A 25,005-nucleotide genomic window follows, 5' to 3' on the forward strand; every position below is an offset into this window, starting at 1 on the left:
TTGTTGCCAATGACCGTATGAACAGCACAAAAGGGAAGTCAAGCCACCCACCGCAGATAGGGCAGGTCAAGATGTCCTTAGCGGTAGAGGTTTGCAAAAAGAAATAAATTAGAAAAATGCGTGCATGATAGAGCAGGTCAGGTTGCGGTCAGCTAAGAGAATTTGAAACTGGCTTCTGATGATAAGTAAAAAATGTGTGTTGTTTTATATTTGTTCAGCGTCTTCATACGCACGCCGGGCCGTAAAATTAGAGCTTACCGCTCGATTTTTATATATTTTCATTTTCGGTGGGCGCTTGTTTAACTCGCGTTACCTAGTTTTGGTTTCAAGACGTGTTATACTCGTCTGATTATAAGAGGTGTGAAATACAGACACTTTATTGCGTATTACAAGAGTCAGTTTAAAAGATTAAATATATAATAAAACTTTGAGAAACAAGAAATAACAACATAGTGCAGATAACTTGTCTGCTAAAAAGAAACGAGAACTGTGGCAGCACAGGGAAAACTACTTCTTTCGTCTTACTGCAATTTATATTCTGCGTCGGCTAAGACGAATTATGATTGCAATTTCAAAAAGCTTCGGTGACAGTTAAGTATCCTTGGGGATTGACACAATAGCACGAAGACACGAAAGCTACGCGCTGTTACTAAGAAATGATCGTAATTAGTTGCTGAAAGTAACACCGAGTAGAAATATTTAGTAGCGTTACATAGCCGTAGTTTCTTAAAATGCTGCTTAGTGGTGATAATTATTAGTCTTAAGGTTAACTAAGTTTTCCTACTGTCTCCTCTATTGTTTAAGATGGCGGCTGAACGCCTTTCGACCATTGCTTCAATAATTCCTCTTTATATTGTGAACACTAAAATGCACCGGTTCGCTCTCGCTTGATCATTTCTCTCTTTCCGGTGGATGTGTGCATTTCTTTAACCCGAAGGCGTTAGTGCCTATATGTTGTAAAAGATTCCGAGTGTCAATGTTGACAGTGTGAAGCCTTGAAAACTTTAAGAGTAAACTCTTGGCAGGTGAAATCGACGGGCAGTGAATGGTTAGAGGTGCAATAGCACGCCAACGCTTATTTATCTTTCTCTCACGAAAGTCGCCAGATAGTTGACTGGCCATGGTGTGGTGTAGTTCAAGGAAGCTCCCAAATCAGTCAGATTCTTTCAAATGGAAGCGTGAGACTGGAAGCGCTCACTTCTCTTCATCGTCGTCGTCGTCGTCATCATCATCATCATAACCCACCCTGACTACACTCAAGGCTGGGGGAAGCTTTGTACCACATTCCTCCAATTAGCCCTGTCCTGTGCTTGCTGCATTCAAGTGGTCCCTGCCAACCTCTTCATCACATCCGCCCGCATATTTTCTGCCGCCTCATGCTACGCTTGCCTCTCCTTGGAGTCCACTCTCACCCTTAGGGACCTTCGGCAATCTTGCCTTGACCCATATACTGTACGCTTCCCGTGTGTTAACGTTAACCACCTATCATATGTTTTGTAGCGATAGCTACACTTGAACAGTCTCGAAATTTCGCCATGCCTGTCTGGTGCGTGTCCGAAGAGCAAAGAAGACGATGAAAAAGAAGACGTCGTCGGAGGCTGTAGCTGGCAGCTGACATGGCCAAGCTCTAACTGGACGTAGGGCTTTCCTGACGTTATGTTTGGCAGGAGCTGCCAACTCGGGTCTCTCCTTTCACATCGGAGGGTGATATCACACTCAGCCTGCCAGAACCCTTGCATCCACGTTGTTCCGAGGCCACGCAAGCACGCTCATACGGCTCAGTTAAAGCGAGGCTTTATATGTTGGCTTGTAGATTGCGCTATCGCGGCAACCCGAAGGTGAGAGTGAAAACAGAGAGGCCTTAGTGGAGGGCTTCGGACTACCGCGCTATAGAGGCTTTCGCTTCATCGCACTTTAGGGGTAAAAGGACCCCCTATGGCATAAATAAAGCTGAAACCATATAGTAAACTACTATGTGCAAAGCCATGTCTTTACTTTCAAGCCGAACCTAAGTGTAGCCATGCAGATAGCTCTCGCGTAAGTTTAGGTTTAACCAGAAGCTAAACCACATCTAATTGTCTTTTTCTGTAGCTCCCAGCGTGGTCTTCAATTTATGTGGAGCTTTCTTCGTTATTCTTGAACTTTATAAGTAAGTTGTGAGGCCCTTTTGTTCGGTCTCAGCTTTCGCTGAATTGTCTGTGCGAGTTCCTATACCGGACCTTCAAGCATGTGTTTGTGTAGGCGTGTGCTTATGTTTGGACGGCACATCACGGCAGGGCACCGTGCTTCGAACTGCTTGTCATATTCTGTTTCTCTCAGTGCGCGCTGTTTCAGGAAGAAGGGAATCATCATAGCGCGAAAACACAAGTTCTTTGTTTGGAGCGCCGCCGCGCTGGCTGCCCCTTTGATGCCGAAGTCTGGAGGAAAGGACTGCTTGCCTCGACTCGGATGCTAAAAACTATTTCCCCTGCTATTGCGTAGCCCGCGAGAAAGTGGCAGGTAGGCGTAAAACCCGCCAGAGTAGTCCAGTGTGGTCGCGATGCTTAACGAGAAGTTACAGTTATTGTGTTTTCATTATTTTCACTGGTGGAAAGAGACGAGCCTGGCTTGATCCGCAGAGCGCGGGCTCTGTGCTTGAGTGTCTTTGCCTTGAAATACTCCGTGATATAGGGCTCTCGGACTTCTGAGCTCTGGGAGTAGCGGACGTTGTAGAGAAGGTGTAAGAGGATAGGGCTCTCGGACTTCTGAGCTGTGGGAGTAGCGGACGTTGTAGAGCAGGTGTAAGAGGATAGGGCTCTCGAACTTCTGAGCTCTGGGAGTAGCGCACGTTGTAGAGCAGGTGTAAGAGGCGCCAGTTTGACGCACACACACAGAAGTTGTCGAATGTGCTCCAATCCACTTTCCTTATCCCATGTGATCTAAGTGACATAAAACAAATTTTTACCGCACAGCGAATCATTCAGCAATGATATATGAATAATCTTTCATTCCTGTACATAGGCGGTAACATAATCGTGTGGCTTGCTGTTGAAAAACAATGCTGTGGCATATATGCCGCATTAGTCCCATTGATAGCCTGTGAGACAATCTTTATTTCCTTTACGTAGGTGGTTGTAGTTGGTGGTTGTGTAGGTGGTGTAGTTTTCTGTTGTAGTTTTGTTTCACTGTTTTTCATACTTAAAAACAATCCAGCTAAGAGTAAGCATTGAAAAGTTGCGACACTGCACGACAGAATAATAGTGCACGGCCGGAGCGGTCAGTTGGCACCAAGAAGTACTATGTCCCTACTGCCTTGCATCAGTTAAGGATTCTAATTGTAGAGGAAAACTGTCTTGGGGATAATTGTAAAATAGTGATAAAGTGTAATGACAAGTCACTTAGTTGCCTGGCCAGCATGCAGACTTGATGGAATTTTTACGTGACTGTGAACATGAAATACTATACTTCTATGACTTGTGTAATTACCTACCCGAGCCCTTTGCTTTCTTTACATAACTATACTGTAAGCCCATACATCAAGTTCATCGTAGAGTGAATACTAAGGTCCTCAATACAATTCAAAGAACAGAAACCAATTGTAGTGGCATGGTAACACAGTACAGCTCTTCAAAAGAGTCATGACAAAACTGCACCTTGTGATATCAAATAAAATATCTCCTCTGAGAATTAAATACTTCTCTGAGAAAGAAAACTGTGCTTGGAACTCTGAACTGTCAAATAAAAGAAAAATAGAAGAAAGCGAGTGTGTGTGGATGTTAGAAGTCCTTGCCACGGGAGGCTAAATGCCTTGCAAACCCAGATGTTTTGTACTCAGTGGCTCGTGTAAAAAATAACGAATGCTAAAACACAGAGGCAAACAAAGCAGCACTGAACTGCAAGAGGTTTACTAGATCAATATTATAATCGCATATAGTGATAAAGCTGCTGAATAATCTTGTCAATCCAAGAAAAATGCTTTTAGTGACTGTTGACAATCACCTGGCCTGTTCGAGACTGATTAAAAAAATGCTTGCGATGCCCACCATCGAACCGTTTGAAATTATGGTTGCATTTTGTACTTACACTTATTCCCTTAATCAACCGAAACTAGAAGTGCTTTTTTTCCTCAATGCCACCTATGCCCTAAAACCCGTCTAATGTACTTTGTGTTTTGGACTGCTCATTTCACTGGATTTTGTGTATTTACAGGCACATGGATACTTCTGGGTCATTTTACAATATCACCATGCTGCAGGTGTATCGTAAAGAACACATTTCATGCTTTGGCCAACCGCTGCAGGACCCTTCATCTGGGAGTCGGTCCCTACAAACGCAATCAATGTAAATGTATGGACCAATGAGGCTTTACATAACTGCCAGAGGACGCATGCATATGTAATAGTCATTTGCAACTCATCCATATGTGCCAGTTAGTAGCTCAAATAGCATCTGCCTTGCAATGGAAACATGCCGCTAGGATGCTACACGTGCTGACCCCCTTATGCTTGTAGAAGTACTTTCTGTAAGACTAGTTGGTTCACACTGACCAATGGAGCGGCGTAAGGACATGATCACAGGAAAAGATGCAAAGAAAGCGCGCCTTTCAATCCGTCTTCTTTTCCTGTGATCGTGTTCGTGTGTCGTTTTATTGATCATCTTTTGCTGGGTTACCATGTCTTGAATGCGAAACAGCGCCCTCGCTTCACTGCCACTGGAAGGTTCTAGTATGTGCCTGGTTCAACAGCACTGTGTTTAGATCACCGCACCAGATTCTGCTCGCCTGTAGATCTCATGCTGCATGATATGCCATCTTGTCATGTGTTAGATGCGTGTAGGTTTCTATATGCATTTCTGACTGTATTTTTTTGTTGTTCTTTTTTCTTTTGCCTGTGTTTCAATGTAACTTTTTAGATGTTTCCAGGATTATGCAGAAACTCCTGTGAAGCTTTGTGGATGCGTTCCTACCTGCGCGGTAGTGTCTTCATTTCCTTCGCTGCCATTGTCATTTCCCTTCATTCACTCTCCAGGCCTTTGGGCTGCTCGAATAACAATGGTCAGCATTACTGCCTTTTATGCGCCTTGGTGTTGTGCTTTTCGTTTCCACTTTGTTCCAAAAGTGGAAACGCCATATTGCTGGGCTCTTTTCTATTACAAATTGAAGAAATAGACAAGTTGGTAAAGCACTACGTTTGCTCATTCATTGCAATTGTGTTTTATTCACGTATGCAGCCTTGTACTGTAGTCTCACTTTTTCACACTTGTGCAGTGTTGCATGTGCAGACAGTCTCTGTGAAATGTTCCATACAAAGGGGTCCTTGCAATGGGTGTATACAGTGACAGCTTCATTTAGGGAACATTATAAAAATAGGCCAGTGAGCTCAACAGGGAAAGACAAGTACAAAGCTCTGAGAGCACACATAACATGCTATAAGGTGCTGTGCTCCGGAGTCGTGAAGCGCGCACGGAGCTTTCGGTTAGTCAGAGGTTGTTAGTTAGGTACCGTCTTTGCCAAAAGTAACCAGGCTGCGTGCTCCGCTTCTCAGTCTAGCAGTTAGAGACCTCATACAACTTCTGAAGCTCTAAACATGTGCAAAGTAAAGGGGAGCTCCTGTCCTCAATTTCTAACAAGTTGTGATACTGTGGGATTCCATATTGACTTAAGAATTCAAACGAGAAGCAAACCATGCAGCCTGGTTACTTTTGGAAAAGACGGTGCATCCTGACGCAACTGCATGAATTGTCACTTGACAACCCTATTTGTGGAGTACTTAGAAGCACTCCAGTGATTTTAGGCGTGTGTAAAATGTTTTTTTTTTTTTGAGATTTCACGCTGTTTGTGTTGCCTGATAGTAATGCTGCACTGCTCTGGCTGAAGCCAGGAAATTCAACAAGGCAAGGGATATTTTCTGCAAGCTATACCATGAACAAAAAGTGAATGTTGCCTGTCATTTGCAGCAAGCTTAAGCTGTTATATGCATATCCCCAGTTGTAGCATCTCGCATCTGTGCTACCAGTATATAGTGCACTTTGGAGCCCGAAAATAAATATTTATCTTCCCCATTCTGGTTCTTCTCAACATTTGGTTCTTGTCAAGTAATTTCCATTTTTTTGCTCCACTCTGCAGCAGCATTCAACGTTTTCAAGAAACATCTGCTCATGCAGTTCAGGGCAATGAAAGTTAATGTGGTTATGCGACAGGATCTCACTCGAACTATTATGCTCATCATGCTGTATAGGGTTGACACTATCGGACCTCACGGGTTAGTCTCAAAAAAACTTGTTTGAAAATTAATCTTGCTCAGTTGAAACTCATTATTTGAATTCGTCTTCCCCTCTGAGTCATCAAGGGCCCTGCCCTGATAAAATTGTGCAAGTACCTCTATATAGTTATATAATTGCAACTTGGAGAATGTTTATCAAAGCTGAAAATTCCTTCCAGACTGTACTTTTTTTTTCATTCTGCACCACAATATTGCCCAATTCATTTCAGTCTTATAACGGGCCTTACCATCTTTCTCTGCCATTCATTCGGTGGCATCTTGCTCTGTTGGGCCAAGGGTTGAACGACAGAAAGAAGTTGATTACACGGCATGTACTCTATTGGGACACAAATCTCGCCTCTTGTTTTCGGCTCAGCACCAAACCCTTGGTACCCATCATAGATATGTACCCTTTTCAAAGAGACAAGAAAAATAATAGTGTTTTCGGCACACCATCATTATGCCAGCACCCATAACATAACAATTAATCAGACCAAGACGTGGCACAGACAAGACAGACTTGCTATAATCTAGCTATAATTGCAAGAATTATACTTAATGAAGAATCAAGCCACTGAGTGGTGCCGATGCTTCTGTAGTCAGAAGCATCGGCAGAAGCATCATTATTGCAAAATAGTTTCGAGAAAGGTCCCATCGCACCAAAGGCTGTTTTCAAGCACACAGCACACACGAGCCACAATGAATATTGATAATGGACATGTCGAAGGGACAAGGCGTGCATGCATGGTGACTACACGGAGAGGAACAAGCTCGAATACCTGCACAGATCGAACTTGATTTCTGCATTAAGAAAGCAAGATATGTGTAGTGAGCTATTCAAATGAATCAAATACTTGTAGGCAATTTTCAACCATGAAAACAATCAAGAAGTAAAAATACAAAAAGATAGATGCATAAATGAGAACATGACGTCTGCAGTAAATCATGGGTGCATTTTATTGCCATTATGATAAGCATATTTTTTGCTGTTCATAAGGCAAAGAGGGAAATTTATGTCACATGACGATATTTGCAATCAAATTTATTGCCGCTGGTCGGCTGTTCACAGGCTTTTACGTGACGCCTGAAGTGCTTACATGTGGGAACCGCCTGTCTTCAGAGTCCAAAAGCTTGCGAGATGCTATTTTCTGCAAATAACTTTAGTTGTTCATTCTAATGCACTTGAAAGAGCTATGCTGGAACCAGGTGCAAGGATAATATGGAATTGAGTGGAATGCAGGAGCCGATTTCTTAGCAAACTGAGGTCACCTACTCCATCTTATACCTCCGTGACGCGAACACTTGTAATCCTCATTGAACAACATGTGCACTGAGGTTTTCAAGAAGGATAGGAGCATCCGGTGCTGATGGCCATTTTGAATGACCATTAAGTTTACTTTGTGTGTGTTAGGTGACATCGAGGGTGGCGACGCCTGCTCTCGAATGTGCTTGAAAACTCAGAGCTTCCATCCAAGCCGGCTCGGGATCACTTTCACGAGTTCAATGCAGATTGCGTTCAGTGAGATTGAACGTTTTCGTGTAACCCAAGATATTACATACTTAAATTTGAGAGCGCTTTAGGAACAGCCTTGATTCAAGCAGGCTCGGGTTAAATGGCACGAGTTGAATGCAGATTGAGTTCAATGATGATCGAAAGTGTTCGAGTGACAGAAGTATTACATACTTTATAACCTTCTGCTCACAAATTTCTGCTATGAGTATCAGTAAAATCTTTGCTCCTTGAGTCATACTTGAGAGTACCAGCATTCATGATTCTCATGAAGATCTAAACATTTGTCTTGTGCCATGCAATTGCACCTCAATGTTTATTTATGCTGTTAGGAGTTCACACTATGCATTGTGAGCCACGTGATAAAGCAGAATCCATGGAGCAATATACACTTTCGTGCAGGTTGTTTGCTACTGAAAGAACTTGTCTGCAAATACTCCCTACTCTATTACTACGGCTCACTGTGCAAGTTTCAGTTTTGCTCTCCTTTTTACTGGAAATGTTATGAAAACTGTCCTGCACACAGAGCGAGCAGAAAACTTCCTTCCTTGTATCATTGCACTGCTCCAACTGAGAAATTTTGTGAATAACATACAAATGGCATTCCGTTTCAGATTGTGTGAATATATATATATATATATATATATATATATATATATATATATAGTGTTACCGGGAAACGCGAGACCAAAGTGATGTGCTCACTGACAAAGACGACGATCAAGGAACGCAGGCACGACGAAGCGCTGAAAAAGAGAACGACGCTGAGAGAGCGGATTCTGCACGGCTACCGAAGTCTTGCGTCCAGTTCAGCCCATCGCAGTGCCGTCACATTAAGTACATCCCCGTAACAATATATATATATATATATATATATATATATATATATATATATATATATATATATATATATATATATATATATATATATATATATATATATATTTTCTGTACCATATAATCTATTTCACTTCTAAGAATCTTACAGACCTTCCTAGCCTTCTCAGCCACTTCTATGGTGACCGGTTCATTTACCGAACAATGTGAATTTGGCTATATAATATATATGCATATAAAGAGGCCAAGAACACTAACATCAATGCCGTCCGCGCCCGGTTGTATTGAGAGTATTCGTAGTATAACGGTTAATCCCAATAAACGCATCAGTTAACACATCACACGAAGCAACGATAACAAGCAACCATCGCAAACATACTTCACGAAGCATCAAGAAGCAGATGGGTGCCGACTTCTCGATGCTTCTCCGTACAGCCAAAATCGTTTCGCGCACGTAAAACACAGTTTTCAGAAAGGTCACTTCACACCCACGGCAGTTCTGAAGCACAGCACACAGACGAAAAACGATTCATAGCAGGGATCGGCACGTAACACGAACATCGTATGCTCGCGATCGCTGCAAGCAAATGAATGAATGCGACTAGCAGCTCAGCTCAAAATTCATATCAACATTCGGAGAACAAAGCGTGGGCAGTGAGCTTTCCACTCGTAACAGATATACTTGCAGACGATTTAATCAACTTGACAAAACAGCAGTCGTTCCAAAAGTGTCACTTTCGCCACACTCCCACTAATTTTCGCTGCTATGAAACTGTCTACGAGCACAGGGAATTAATTAACTGCGGGGAGCTGCTTCTTGATGCTGTCCGTGAAACTCCTGAAGCAATGACGAACGGCTCCAAGTGAAGGGCGCCGTCATGGCACCGCAATTATGTAGCAGTAGTACATCTTCCTTAGGTTTGACGGGCACTCGTCAACTCGGTGCAGGCCAACTCAACTGGGGGAACTTTCACTCGATGTTTGTGCACATGGCAAGGCAAACTTCCAAGTCGCTTTGAATATTCGTACTAAACGAGCAATAGCGACATGAAGTATATCTTTCATCGACAGGCACCGTCCACCTAGGCCTTGTTTCGCCTATGCTCGATCGGTGGCCATCTTTGCAAAAGTAGGAGGAGCTTGCGATGCGCCTCCGAGAACGCATGCGACCGATGCGTCCAAAAGGTGAAGTTGACCAGCTCTATGTGGCAGCCAGGCGGAGGACGCATGCCTCCATCCGCCCTATTCTTAGCACTTGGCGGATGCGCTCTGCGGATGGGCGGAGCGCCCAAATAGGGACCCTACAGTAGCCTTAAAGTGCTGCAAGGCGGAAGCATCTCCCACTGCGCTGCTTAGGCATGGACTGCGAGACTGCGATTGACGAATTGTGGCAGATACTGCGCCTTTTCTTTGCTGTCAACCAATTAAAACGCCGCTGATGCCTGCTGTACTGCGTCTATTTCTATATATGCTCTGGGGTGCGGCGTTTGAGGAAGTGCCAAATGAAAGGCGCCGCACGGATGCCTGGATCGAACGCCCGGCGAGGTCAGCTTCGTGTATGCGTGTCTGTGTGTGTGAACAACTTTTATTTCCACCAGAATGGAGGCCCCCTACTCCCCGCCCCCGGAACGCAGGCCTAGGGGACGGGGGTGGGGACCTCCGCGATTAGAGGCAGGCAAAGAGGTCTTGGTTCCTTGCGGCCTCTTCCGCCAGGCGGATGGCAATTGCTTTTGAAGAGTCGGGTTCTGGCAACATCATCGCAGACTACCATGCCCGAGAAATGTCAATCCGGGGCGAGAACGAGCCGGAAGAGCTACCGCATCCGGTTACCAGCTTTCGGGAAATTACAAGTATGTACCGAGAGGAAAGGTGCAGACTGCCAGAATCGCACCCCAAGCTCACCAAGCAACAACAGACGATCCTGCGCCGAGCGCAGGCGGGATCGCTTGCGCATCCCGTATTGATGAGCCGCATGTACCCTGCGGAACACGACATGCTCTGTCCTTTTTGTAAAAAAGAAAAGGGCACCCTGCCGCACGTTTTGGCAGAATGCAAACAACTCAAAACCCCCCCTCCTCCCCTTCCCGCCAACACCCCCAATCCCCAACCCCTTGAGCGATGGGAGACCTTGTTGTCCAGCCCCGCCCTATCGATCCAGCTCGCACTGACAGACAGGGGCCAGGAGCTGCTGGAAACATATGGGTCCCGCAACTAGGGAAGACATTGAAGACATTCAGCTGGATGATGGCCCCATGACCTCAATTCCCATTTCGGTCAGTGTGAATACCTTGTCGGGCTCGAACCTCGGCATCTTAGGCTTGTAATCATCCTCCTTATCACTCTTCTTGCTTGAAGAGGAGTACCCATTCTCGATATCGACTTTCACAGGCTCATCTCCCTGCTCACCTTCGCCGCTACTGGCCTCCGCAGCCTTGGTTTTGTTCATGGTATCTCCGTCGACGTCTGCCTCCCGTTATCGTGTGGTGGTCCTTTAGCTCAGCGCAGGTTCAGAGTATGTTCTTTCAGCCCAGGATACTCATTAAACGTTAGGTCTATGTCACCGCATGAAACATTTCCTCAACCTCGAGGGCAAAAATCAAAACCGAGATCCCAGCCTTAAACTTGAGCACCTCGATTGGTTAGAACCTTCGCTCAGTAGACACCGCTTTTGGAGCCGGGTGTGGGTCTTGGTGAGCTGATGCAGGCGATTCATATACGCAGCGGAAGAACCGTTCTCCTATGTAAGGTGTTCGTCCACACTGTGCTGCAGCTCTTGCGTATTGAGCCTTTCTCGCAGCTCTTGCTCAAAACACACCACTCGCTTTTAATGGGCGACACCGAGTGCAAGTAAAAAACGCTCCAGCAGCTCCCATTCCTCCCGCCCAGACTCGATCAACAACTTCTCTTCCAGGCTCTGAACATCCTTTGCATGCCTGACTTCGAGTGTCTCCAACTCCATGATGAGCTCCATGGCTGTTCTGCCTCTTCGGCAGCGGCCTTCTCGCTTGACAGCTGGCCCACCTTATGGCTGTGCGTTTCGATGGCTTCAGACAACGGGCACGCAACTCTTCGACCAGGCAGGCCCTCTCCTCGAAGCGCTGCTATAGAGAGTCCAGGTGGCGCCGGCGCCTCGCCCGTTCCGTCTCCAGCGCCATCTGGTGCATCTTGGTCAGTTTCTTCACTTGTCATCGGAGGCTTGTTAGGCAGCCATTTCTAGGCGACCTGGTCGAGCCGCTGCCTCAGTTAAGCGCATACAACTTCCAGGGCCTCGGCTTGCTCCTAGGTCGAAGCGAGGCGGCAATCTGTCTCCTGCCGCTCGCGCCCAGTCTCCCGGTAGGAGTGCTCCAGCTTCACCACTTTAAAACAAACCCGTTTACGCACTGAGGCCATTGCCCTCTGTAGCTCCACCTACAGTGGGTGCACTTGTCACTGCAGCTGTGCCGACTGCTCCTCATCAAACTTCCGCTAGGCCTTGAGGCTCTTCTTCTGCTGCTGCACCTTATTAGCTACTGGTTTAGCTCCTGCCTCAACGCCTTCACCTTGGCGGCGTGCAAGATGGTTCACTGGCGCTCAGCCTCCAGGCCATGCTCCCGCTCGACCAGCAGACTCCGTAAGTGGGCTCGTGATAAGGGCCCATTCTGCGGCACTTGCCGGTAGCCTTGACGACGAGAATCAAAGCGGTGGGGATCAAATCAGGGCGCCGTAGACTTACCTGGCTCCGGATCGCGGGATTCACATGGCGTCGAGAAGAGCTTCGGTTCCGATTAGGGCAAGAGCGTTCTGAGGCGCCCTCGGCAGCAACTGCGGCGCCAACCGCTGGATATCTGCGGTGAGGTCATGGAAATGTTCTCATGGAACCTGTCGATGAGCAAACAGGAGCCTGCATACCTTTTTTGATAGCATTTTTTTTGCTAACTCTAGTTCAGTAAATTACAGGAAGGCACTCAAGCATCCGAATCTGCGGAAATTCGAAAGAATCGCGAGTACTGGGCTTAACTTCATTATAATCTCGTACTGCGTTTGATTGCTTTCTCTACGTCTAGAATTAACTTTTACTATAGAATCTTTTGTATTTTTGTATTCTGTTTACTTTTTACGTTTTTGTTTTTGCTTCTTTTCTTTTTCCTTCCTTGCTGTTACTTTTTCATTATAGTTTTTTACATATTCATATACTTTCATTATAGTTTTTTACATATTCATATACTTTACATACTGCACTGAACATACTATCTGTGAAATACAAGGAACAATTAAACATTTTATTTATTCAAAACTAACCAAATTAGCATGTGCCGCGGTCTTTTTAAAGCCTAAGGCAGTAATACTATCTATATATCACCTAGCAAAATCGTTATCACTGTGCAGTGCTAGAAAAAAGGATAGTAAATACTTACTTATTCCACGCATTATAAATGATTCGAAAGATATTTTTTCTGATTTAATAATGAATCTCAGTTCCATTCGCAGCATTGCTTATTTAGTGTAACTGATGTTTTTTTTTATTGTTTACGAATTGCATGTAGTCATGCTCGTTTTCTGATATAATATTTCTTGTGCATTTTTTAAGCATTTTCTACTCTACCTATTAGAATCCATAATAGGGAGTAGGGGCTGCAGCGCACTGTAAAAAAGTAAATAAACATGTGCAATAAGTGAACTTAAACACTTCGCTTGGGTTTTCCGAGCACGTTAACTGACAGTCATTACTGGTACATGATTGCTGTAAAGGAAATATTTTGATATCGGAACAGTATCAAATTATAGACCAAAGCTTCTCCTGAAAGGAGAGTCCACGATATATTAGGACCCCTGAAAATCTACCTCGAGTAAAACTCTAATGCAAGAAATTCACAGAGGTGGTCTTTGCGCGCAATCTAGTCAGATTTGAAAGTTTTACGCGATGCGGATAATTTGCAAATAAATTTTTAAAAATTGTCCTGGCGACCGTTCGCAGCCGATTTGGGCGATGCACCGCCGCGCGGAAGCCTCTCCACTGACGTCAGTGGGACAGCTGTGCGCGCCCGCTCATTGGATGCTCCCAAGTTAGGCAAGTAGTACGGGGCGAGAGGGGGCGCCTTCGCTACTTGTGTTCTTTTATTTTTCTTGCGCGCCGGCATTTGTTGAGTTGAGGGGGGAGAGGAGGCGTATTATTTTCGATCACCCATATGTTGGATGATAAAGGCACTAGTTCAAAACGTTTTGCATAGCAGAAAGGATTGATGGGATACTTATTGATAGTGCGCGTTTTATAAGTCTAGTAATAGCTTTTCATGGGCCCTTTATGTCTAATCAGTGCTACGCCTAGATTATCCAACTGCAGGAATCTAAGCACGCTCACCCATGTTTTGTTGTCATAAACAAAGGACGGTTTTAGAGGAAATTTACATTAGGCATGCGTGTACTTAATGCTGCCAAGCATAAGAATGAGCGACAGCTTATGATAACTGTAATAAGACAGGACAATAGCAAATTAGCAACACAGTTGGCAGTTGGCGAGAGGGATAACCAAAGCGAAAATGATTGTTCAAGAACGAATGCCGGGTTAGCTGTGCACAGAAGTTTGCGCAGCCAGTGTACACGGGCTCATTGATCCAGAGATACCCGATTCCCAGCCACCTTGTAGACAAGTGGCACTATTTCGATTCTTTTTGAATGATTGCGTGCCACGCGGCGACAGAAAATCTTGACACCGGACTGAAAGCGCTAGAAACTCTCTCAAACTAAGAATTTTATGCCTTGGTAATATCGATATTATATGTAATAATTAAGAAGAAAACGTCCGTAGTTGTCGCTCCTTCGCTTGACGATATTTGAAGTAATACAACACACGTTAACTTTTTAAACTTCTCTGAGCCTCGCCTATGCATGTCTTGTGCCCATGAAAAGAACCATGACGGACAATGGGAGTTGAAAATGCAGCCTTTAAATTCAATAAAAAGCTAAGTTAGATGGTCGCAGCAGGCGGAGGGTTTACTGGAGATGACCTCGGCTCTAGCGGCGCATTGGTCGCGTGGACAGTTTCTCATCTAAGCGTCATATTAACCTCGAAATATCATGCATCACCATCGCGAATTGAGCAAAAGCCCTTCACCTGCCCTCGCCGTAACCTGCTCCTCCGCTTTCCACTATACGCTTTCGCCTTTGCCTCTTCCGGCACTGCTCATTCCCCGGCCACATCACCCTAATCTGCCTTTCAATGTCGCCTTTGCATTGTACCATTTCTCCGTTCTTGTTACAAAAGGTATTAACGGTAGTGACCTTTTCGTTTTTCGTAGCACCACGTTGAGCTTGCACACTATTCAGGGTATGTCATAGCTTCCACGTTCCACGGTACCCACTCTCTCACTGGTTAGAACGCTTGAAAACTGGGGTGGAGTTTGCAGATCCTATTCCGGGAGCAGCTGGCGAGTTTTCATGGAGAGAAATGCAAAGCACCCGTGCCCTGTGTGACACCTACTCATGTTAACACCTGGTTAGTATATAACAATCCGGAGCCCTCCACTACGGTGGTACTCATGGCTCTTGTAAGTGTTCATTCCTCACAAAACCACGTATACAAATAGGCTCATTTAGCTCTGGCTAAGCCTGGTCGAGTTGCGAAAGCAACAGCTGCATGGCTACGTTTGTGGGTGGCGTATGGTTAGTTGGTGTTTCATAGTGGCAGCTGCGACTATATCAAGAACGCGAAGCATGGTTGAAGTTGTTCTAGCTGCATCTTCTTTACGACGCTTCTTGAGCCGTGCAGCGCGTTCTCCTGCTGTCTCTTGAGCGCATCGTCTCTTTCTAGCTTCATTCTGTCCTTTTTGCCTCTCTTTAGCGCTCTCCATAACGACTAGATTCCAAAGAGGCGAAGTGCGTTTATATCCGCGAATCGTCTCCTCTCCTCTGCTCGCTGAAGGCACATCTGGCGGGAGCGAGTAGCAGCGGCGCGGCGCCGACTGTGGCGCCATCTGGCGGAGCCCTGCTAAGCGGTTGCTAGGCCCGGCTGTTCAAGGTCATTGGTGGCTGCGGCCACGGCATACGCGAAGAGCTGAAACCTGGCGTAATGCTGCTGAATATTGTCAGCACTCCTCAGCAGCATGAACTTCGGAGCCGACAAGAACGCTGGCAAATAAATTTAGAACGGAGCAGCTCGTTACAGAAAGGAAATTATATTTTTAAGGTGGTTATCTGAGCGAAGAATTAGAAAAACGAATTTATTTGTTTGGGTCGTTCAGTGGGGTTTGGGTCGTTCAGTGGTGTCAGTCTGACATAACCATCCCATATGAAACGAGAGACCCAAGTTGGCAGCTCCTGCCAGGGGACCACGGTCATGGACACGGGCACGGCACACAGCGACCAGCGGTTAGACCTGGCGTAGTATTGCTTTCGCAATAAAAGCCACAACTGCGCATGCGCAAAACACGTGACGTCACAGGAGAGGCGCAGGTGGTCGGAGTAGTCACTGTCGCCGCAACCGCCGCCGCGACTCCGCCGGCCGACCTTTAGCCGGTGCCGCGCGCTTTCAGCGGGCTGTGTTTATGTGTATACAGAAGTGTAACGATGATGATGCTATGGAATTGGAATAAAGTTTAATCTTATGTGATGTACGGCTGTAATCAATGTTTCATCGTGATGATAAGCCATGATATTTATATAAGGGGCAACCGTGAAAAACAAGCTAGTAAGCCACAACTGCGCCAAAGAACCACAAGCTAAGCTATGGCATCGCCGAAGCTTTTCGCTTCTAATATCCTGGCTTAACCAAGCTAAGCCACCACCAATTTGTTTTGACGTGCACTGAAATCGCATGGCACACGGGTGCCTCTCCATTTTTCCTTCGTTGAAAAGTGGCTGCCGAGTCCGGAATTCGATCCCGCATCCTCGGTTCAGTAGCAGAGCGCTGTAGTCACCAGTTGTTATAAGGTCACGGTATAGATTTCGAGAGGACGATACCTACTGGTCCCGTAGTTTAACAGAGTGGTTCGTAAAGGATGGCTAGTGAAGTAGGACATCGCCTAATGACATGTAGTTGAGTGAGATTTCAGTTTTATGACATAAGTTGAATGCGGCTGGCACATGATCGGGTCAATCTGATATCGGAAAAACCTTCTATCTGTGGTTATAATTTGATTTAAGAGCGCACCCGGAATACTCGATTAAGAAAGAGACGCACATCAAAATCGTTACCTTCGGACTAATTAGTTTTCAAAAGAACTGTGGCAACCATTATGAATAGGATGATCAGGTGTAGGTACCATGTACCTTAGAAAGCGAGAGGACATAAACATTTTTTAGACACTTAAGACCGCTGAAGACCGATAAGGCGAAAGCATTTGGGGCTGGTTCTACTGCATTGCTTATTTCAAGGAACCCTGCTGATCACTCAATGCTGGACAGATGGCTTCTTCAGTGCTGGCTGGAGTCGATCTGAGTAGCTCCACTTGGCGTTGAAGGTGCGCTCTCGTTGGGGTGCCTGGCCTTCACAGCCGGCGGCATATGGCTTGCGCTACGCTCCCTCCTGTTGTCCGGGGTGCAGGCATCGTCGCGTCCTATATTGCCGTGGAGAAGGAACGCTATGCAAGTTGAAATAAGTTGTTTGTCACGTTCCTGGCATGGCGTAGTCGGTTAAAGCACTCGGCTGGGGATCGGTGGGATAGGATTTCAATTTTTTGAGAGGAGGATTTTTTCCCTAAAGATTAGGCAGACCCTCTCCAATATCCCGCGGACTCTCGCAGACACATCTTATGGAGAGATCTGGCCTACGCGTGATTTTTCTCTTGAGCCAAGGGAGACTTTAAAAGCTTGAAAAATACTGCTATAACGAGCGAAAGTACTCGCAGCGGTGACCCAGGTTTTGTGGCGAAAGCAACACTACGCCAGCCAGCTCGGCTCGTCGCGTATGCTCGTATGCCGTAGCCGCAAATTCAACTTGAGTCTCTCGTTTCACATGAGTCAGTTATGTCAGAATCGGCCTGCCAGGACCATCGTATTCACGTTACCCCTATAGGGCACTAAGGCACGTTCATACGGCTTGGTTAAAGCCAGGCTTTATATGTGGGCTGGTAGCCAACGCTATCGAGTCTTACCCTCAAAGGCGGAGCTTAAATGTCTCCCATATTTAGATGCAATTTGATGCGTTCAACGGAACACTGCTTGTGTTCGATGCAGCGCTCGGTCGCCCGGAGCCAAAGTTCTTCCTCCACGCTCGTATGGCATAACCACAAATGGCCGGCCCAACGAAGCCCTCATGCAGAAGAAACGGATGAAAAGCGCACTGCACGTCACGAGAAAAGAAGGAAGAGAGCTCTGGTTGGTTTAATAGTTGGGCCTGGAGACGTCGAAGGTGGTCGGTGCGCCGACTTTGCACAAATAGTGGGCGAGCACGAGTCTGCCACGCGAGAGTTTCGCCGCCGTTCACGAACAATCCCTTTCGAAGTGCGTGTTTTATGTGCGACCGGCTATGGCATAAAATTATATAACACCGGTGAGTGAAAAGCATCCGACTCTTCATTTGGAAACAAGCGTTGCCACGCAGCCGTCGATTTCGCAATTCAACTAGGGTTAACCAGACCTAAACTACAGTCAACTTTAAAGACGCTTGATCGCTGAAGGAATGGACCTGGGTGCGAACCCGATGATAAGATGTACTAATACATAAATGCAAATCCATGCAATTTACAACATCTGTTTATTATTTTTTGCCTTTGTACATTGTTTCATTTGAGGTCCTCCAGGATGTAACAACGTATTGCTTAAGAAAGGCAAGTGGGGGGCTGTAAACTCTACCCTCGGCCACAGCCGGACTCGAGCGGCAGGGCGATGGCGCTCGTCACCGACGCTCACGTCCGGCCGTGCCGAGGCGGAATTTAAAAGATTTTACTTGGTATTTGTGAACTACTGCTTCCGGGGTTGCTTATCAGTGGGCAAAGGCGGGAAAGAAAACCACGAGTACTTGTGCTTTCTCTGCTATTTATTCAAGATGTGCAGTATATTGGAAGTGCATGTAACAACAACAACAAAAAAAAAAAAAACTGTCTTCGTTTTCATTTTTTAAGTGCCTCAGTCAAGTGCTGATTTTGTTGACATTATTTTCCTGCGTAATTTAATGAACAGAACCAGATACATTAGCCGGGTGCCCTGCATTGTGGAAAGGTGAAAATGATGAAAAGATTTATTGAAGTAAAGTTGAAAGAGGGTTGGGAATAGGAGGGTTGCATGCTTAATACCGCCCTCCACTAGCTTAAGATACCGCCCTTTCTCGTTCGATAAGCTGGCGCTGAATTCTTCGTTCGAGCTAGAAAGTGCTAAAGAAGCTAATCGGGAATCGGCGAAGACACGATTTTTCAACAGCGCTTTCCGAAGATGATGTAACAATGACTGCTTCACGAGACTTTTGAGGTGGTTTGGTAGCGTGAGTTAGTTACTCCGTAGAAACATGATTCACTTTAAAATCATAACGAATGTCGAGTAAGGCGCTATCTGTGTCAACTGGCATTTATTGTGTTAATTGCAGAGGTAGAAAGCACCCATTGACGAAGGCTACAATATTAGTTTTAGCCTAGTTTGAGGAATATGGTGAGCAATCGACAAAATAATAGAATCAGTGACATCAATTACGGACGTTCCCAAATCTATTCTCGTTAAGTTGGCGATGCACATTCAATGTCGGTTAAATGCTTCATAACCAAATGCTTCTGTGGGCTGTGTTGAATTCTGCGTTGTATTTGAGGTTCCGGGCAGCGTTGTGGGGCTCAAATACAAATTCCTGTTCACGTGAATTAGACAGCACGTGAACAGGAATGTGAAACAGGAATCTCTTGGAGGTTTTACTGCTATATAAAGTACGTTTTTATCATTCTTTTGTGATTTATATGATGGCCAAACGACCACCCTTATGTATCTTTACGCTGGTGTTGGATGGAATGCAGCAAAGGGCTTTAGATATGTTTAGCTATTTAAGATTGCCTTTCTGATAGAAATTTGCTTTCGCTCGCACTTCTCTTCGGGAGGAATTTTTGTGAGAGATTCAAATGCTATTGTACAAAATTGGAAACAAAACCATTTGCACAATCTGTTGACTGAACATGAGGGTGCACATTTAAAACGCGCGTAGGTTGTCCATAAACACTGGTATTTACTGCAATCCGTAAAAACATTTCTGTCACTGACATTGCGATGGTTTTGAAATTCTTTGTTGGTATTTGCGATTACGTGAATAAAATGGTCAAATAAATATTTAGAAATGATAGCAGGTCATGACAATAATAAAAGGCACTGGACGACCGGGACTTCGGCGATTCGTGTAAATTACCGGCATCTGCAGTTTGTAGCTGAAAGTCGAATCCCTGACGAAGTAAGGGCTTTGGCGCACGGGGTTTGTATTGAAAATGTTGCCACAATTCGTCTTCTTTCTTCAATGCGCATTGTTACCACTAAGATGCCGTGCAGTTGGCGGTGAGTATAAGTTCGATAACTGTCGTCATTATAATAATCCTGACATTCAGGGCTTGCTGTTTTCGAAGCTTTCTTAACACGGGGCCGGCTTTATATCAAGAATAGGTGACAATTAGAAATTCTCGGGTAAAATATGTATTGCAGGTATTGATGGGAAAAGTCTACATCGCATAATGTATCGTTGTCACATACCTAGAAATGCAACGCAAGTATAAATTATACATATGGTTATTGTCCCTAAAAACAAATTATTACGGCGTGGATAAAAACGATAGGATAAGCGGATCTAAACCGGTCTCGTCGTAATATTGCGTTCAAGAAGCCAGATAAAGCAAGAAGACATGTCTCTCGGCTTCAAAGTTAGATGAGTGTAAAAAATGTTAACCCATTTAGGAGTGGGCAGTTATAAACTTTTGTAGTGCTGACCAATTCGTAATAATCACTGGTGCACAAGTGGTCGCTGACTTTATGAACTAAGAATGGATATAAAATAGTTTGCCGTACGATCGTCGAATGTAATGATAAGTTCCAAACAGGTTTTCATAATTTTCAGATGCGTTTGACATATTATCGTCGGATCGATAGTACCTGTCAACAATTTGTATTTGTTTATATTTCTAGCGACGAAGTACCAGGCTGTCGTTTTTCCCGAGCTGCTTGATGAGCGCAGTGATGAGGGCACAAGGGTCCTTAAGCTCAACGACGATATTACCCTCAAGCTGAAGCCAAGCTCTCTTCTTCCCGAAGACTTCTTTTTGCGAACATATCGACAAGGTGTTGCTCAGTACAGATACGTAAGAACCAACTCTTCCGTAATTTTAATTTTTAAACTGAGGTTCCACTGCGCACACAACGTTTTTGCTGCGATAATTGAATGTTACGTGAATTATTGAACGGCATGCAGCTGTTCTCGCATATTAAAGGGAGTATTGGCCTTTAAAGTTATTAAGCGAGGGAAAACGCTAGATATCATATAGCAGCAGGTCAAAAGCAGCTAAATAATTTTTAGTGTTCACGAACACAACTTCGCAACAACAGATGCTAGTAACTACAAAAGGTAGGCTTACTAAACGGATTTAACAAACATGAGGGCGGAAAAAGCAATGCAGTAATATTACGGCACTTCTATAAAACACGAAAACCTTATAAAAGAAACTTTTCAATCATCGCTGAGTATAACCGTGGTACGCAGCCCATTGGAATATACGCCTTCACCAATATCTACTTGTAGGACACACTCCTGGTTTGGTTTTGGGGTTTTGCGTCCCAAAGCGACTCAGGCTGTGAGAGACGTTGTAGTGGAGTACTCCGGAATTTTCGACCACCTGGGGTTCTTTAATGTATGCCGACATTGCACAGCACATGGGCACCTTGCTTCTCGCCTTCACCGAAGAGTGGCCACCGAGGCACGGGATTTGATCCCGCAGCCTTGGCCACAGTAGTTGAGCGTCCTAACTAATGCGCCACTCTAGCGGGGTGCGACGCACATTCCTGTATGTCTACAGGAATTAATAAGTATATCATTGGAATAATATTTTACTTCTCCTTGATAATGATCGTGTTGAATTAAACCTAGAAGGGCTTTCGGACTAGTTGGTTTCGTTTAGCGGAATGCTACAACCGTGCGAAATGAAAAAAAAAAAAAAACGTAAGGTATTCAGGAAAAAGCCATGGGCGGCAGACCGCCAGCTCTTTAATCATGAAAGGAGCAGCACATGCTATAAAAGATGCGAAGAAGTACCGTCTCCTTGCCAAAAGTAAGCGATCATCCGGCCGGCGGAGAAGGCATGGGGCCGAGCGGCAAAGCTACGATCGTCGACGCTTGCCGCTGCCCTCCGGCGGCGAGTGTAAGTTCGCTGACGTAATCTTGCTCTCTTCCTCTCTTTATAGGATGGTAAATATTAGGCAAGTATGATATGCGGCGCTCTCTGTGTCTGATTTGGCGTTCTACTCATGAAGGCGCTCTTGATAGCATGACTCTCTCAACGCCCCTTTTTGGCTGGTGCTGTGAGGCTGCGCCTTTCGTTAGATTAGCTTGCGCTTTGACTACGAGTACACCGATTGCGTATGTGCAACGTTTGGGCAAATACTTGCTGTTCTGGTCCTTTGGAATGTCGGGAAATAAGGCAGGAACGAATTTCGAAAACGCGATGCGCGTTTTCTGCGTTCCTATAGCTTCTGTTGTGACCACGACGGTGTTCGTTCTGACGCTTCGTTAAACGGGAGGATAAGAAAATTGTGAGAGACGATTTTCAGCTGTTTCAAGTCACCTTTTGCGACATGCTGTATTTCGTGCCATCTAGAATAAAGGCTTTGAAAGACTTCTTTTCAAGTCCTTCGAAGCGTTTATTCTTTTAGTAAGGAATTGCTAGTTAAAACTAGCAATTGTGTTGTCAGTCTTTGTCGCCCCCTCTATACTGTGTCTTTACGTATGCTTATACAATAACAGGACCAATATTTCATCCGTATAAAGTACACTTGTAAATCAGTGAAAAAAAAAAAAAAAGACCTGTGCGAAATTATGCACTGTAAATAATATTACCTTCCCATCTGTTTGTCATGTATTTGGTCCACGAACAATACCGAAAGGGCACACACATAGTTTTATGTTTCAAAACAAAGGGAATCAAAGCAATGGGTTTGTTCTTATTTTTACATATATGCCTTCTCAGTATTCTTAACGGGAGAGGAAATAGTGTGCGATAGTATTTGCGATGCTGAACTGACAGCTTATTCTTAGAGAAAGGCTAATGGGGTTAGTAGGAATGGACTCATTTTAGTAATGAGCTGTGTTTGTTTTTAATAAGCTGTAAAGCTAAGGTATAGAGATAAGCTATCAATTCAGTATCAAAACGTTCTTCGCACTGTTCTTTGCCGCGTTAAGAAGACATATCTAGAGCGGAATTGAGACCATCGTTCTGATACAATTTATATTGAAAAGTAAATCTGCGTGTAACCTTTCGAAATTTGTTGTAGGAACCAAGTAAAGAAAAATTGATTTGTAATTTGAACAAATTACAGGACTGAACTTAAGTCTTCTCATGAGCGGAAATGACGAAAGCCACTTTACGGGAATGTTATCACTACCTCCATCATCATTGTCATCCCTACTATGTAGGTCACCATAATAACTGTCACTACTCTCATCATTATTCGCTAAATTCTTCATAATTGTCATCGCTACCGCCATCATTATCAATGTCAGTAAATGTGCCGTCATTATCAACGTTACTTTCGTAATTATCTGTATCACTAACTACATATCGTCATTGTCATCGTTACAATCATCCTCACGCTAGAAAACGAGAATTACGATAGGCCGAAGAGTGGTTTCCGCGCAAGGCTGGGGGGTCGGAGGGATAGTGGTTCGTTTCCTTATGGAGGCAGATTTCACTTTTTGTCAGTTCCGAAGCCCATTAGTCAATGAAGGATTTCATCTTAATCATTTCACGGCCAAGTTAATATGCAATCCCTGCTCTACACAACTGCATATTTTCTGCTAAGGAACGACCATGCTAGAAGGAATTTAAAAATTGGCACGGAACTTGCGGGTGACTTGACCAAACTCTAATCCTAAATAGTGAATGTGCCGGGCTCTGCTGTTGATTAGCGAAATGAAACAGTTTATGCACATGTATTTCATCTAGAAAGAGTGCATTCATTGCCTGCCAGATCGTTGGTGATTTGTAACAGTTTATAGTATGGAAGCTCTTTTTGTTGAGAAATTATCTCTGGAACGTTTCAACATTTCAACATGGAAGTAGAGTGGAAATATGGGCACAATTTCCGATTAGAAATAAAACGCTCATAGCATTATAGCCAAAGCTTCTTTAGCTCTGAAAACAAGGTGCCTCCTGAAACGATAAAAGTGAAAACCGCAATAAACCCTTTTTTTGCGGTTTTGCGTTCAGTTCTTTATCGTCTGAAGCAGACACATTTTTTTTTTTTTGTAGGAGCCTAGAATATAAAGTGCGCTAACTTCTTGCGAAAACTATGATTGATGCTTAACCAAATGGATACGTTACCGAATTTAGGTTTTCTTGAAATATTTTTGCAGAATTTTTGTTGTTTTCAATGCGCAATATAATCTGATACTTTGATTGACAAAGTGCGCACAGTGCTCCTTTCTCCTAACATGCTGAGGCATTCATTGCTCATAGAAACCTTTGGCGTTTTGATTTTTCTGCGTCCATTTCTCTCAAATGGGTCTAATAACGTCGTTCCAATACGTCACAATGTTTTGTCTAGTTTTCCATCACTTACGCTTTAGAACAGAGCGATCCAGTTTTACGCAGCTAGTTAGCTTCAAAAATGTGGAAAATGGTGTATACCTCGCGTAACGTGTTAAATTCCGATGCACTAGTTTTTCGTGACATTTCGTTACTTTGCTGCAAGTTGTCTACATATCAATGTTTCTTTACGCTTATCATGGTTCTGTTTGACTTTTACGCAGTCATTGACACTATTTGTCAAGGATAAATTTCTTCGAAAACGCTTTGTGATTAATAACGAATTTTCAGAAGGCCAGTTGTGGCTTCTTAATTCAAGTCGGAACAACAAGAACCTAATTATCATAAGTGGGTGCTATGTTTTCTTTTACAACACTATTGACGTTGATCGCCCATACCAATATACAACCTACTCGCTAACGGAGGCTTTAGTTACTGTGTCTTCCAAGGTACATACATTGTTAACGTTTTTGTTCGGTGCGCAATATTCGGGAACAACTAGTTTACTATTGTATTGAATCACTGACATATTGTTCGTTCTTTCAGATAAGGAAAATATTTTTAAGAAACATGAAAATTCTGCTGATATTCGAAACAGCAGGAGTGCATGTTGTTGGTCTCGTTTAAGAAATGCGTTTGCATCAACGCTACTCCCGAAGGCAATGTTTATGGAAGTACCAATTTCCAGTGACCATTTTCAAGCAAACTGGAAGAAAAACTCACCCAGAATTCCCCTCGTTTGTCTCTTATGCAC

The 25,005-nt window shown here is 44.4% G+C and overlaps 1 protein-coding gene across 1 annotated transcript in view; it reads left to right on the forward strand.

Moving 5' to 3' along the window:
• The first annotated feature begins 11,150 nt into the window (after nt 1–11,150).
• Nucleotides 11,151–25,005, forward strand: part of LOC146173994 (venom metalloproteinase Antarease-like) — a 62,958-nt gene continuing 49,103 nt past the window's right edge. The window contains exons 1-4 of the mRNA XM_084585316.1: nt 11,151–11,276; nt 12,022–12,196; nt 13,541–13,633; nt 20,644–20,816. Of these exons, the coding sequence (XP_084441442.1) occupies nt 11,151–11,276; nt 12,022–12,196; nt 13,541–13,633; nt 20,644–20,816 (567 nt within the window). The remainder of the gene's footprint in view (nt 11,277–12,021; nt 12,197–13,540; nt 13,634–20,643; nt 20,817–25,005) is intronic.

Source organism: Amblyomma maculatum, chromosome 11, assembly GCF_055883805.1.
Source record: "Amblyomma maculatum isolate TAMU_Amacu chromosome 11, ASM5588380v1, whole genome shotgun sequence".
Taxonomy (NCBI): Eukaryota; Metazoa; Arthropoda; class Arachnida; order Ixodida; family Ixodidae; genus Amblyomma; species Amblyomma maculatum.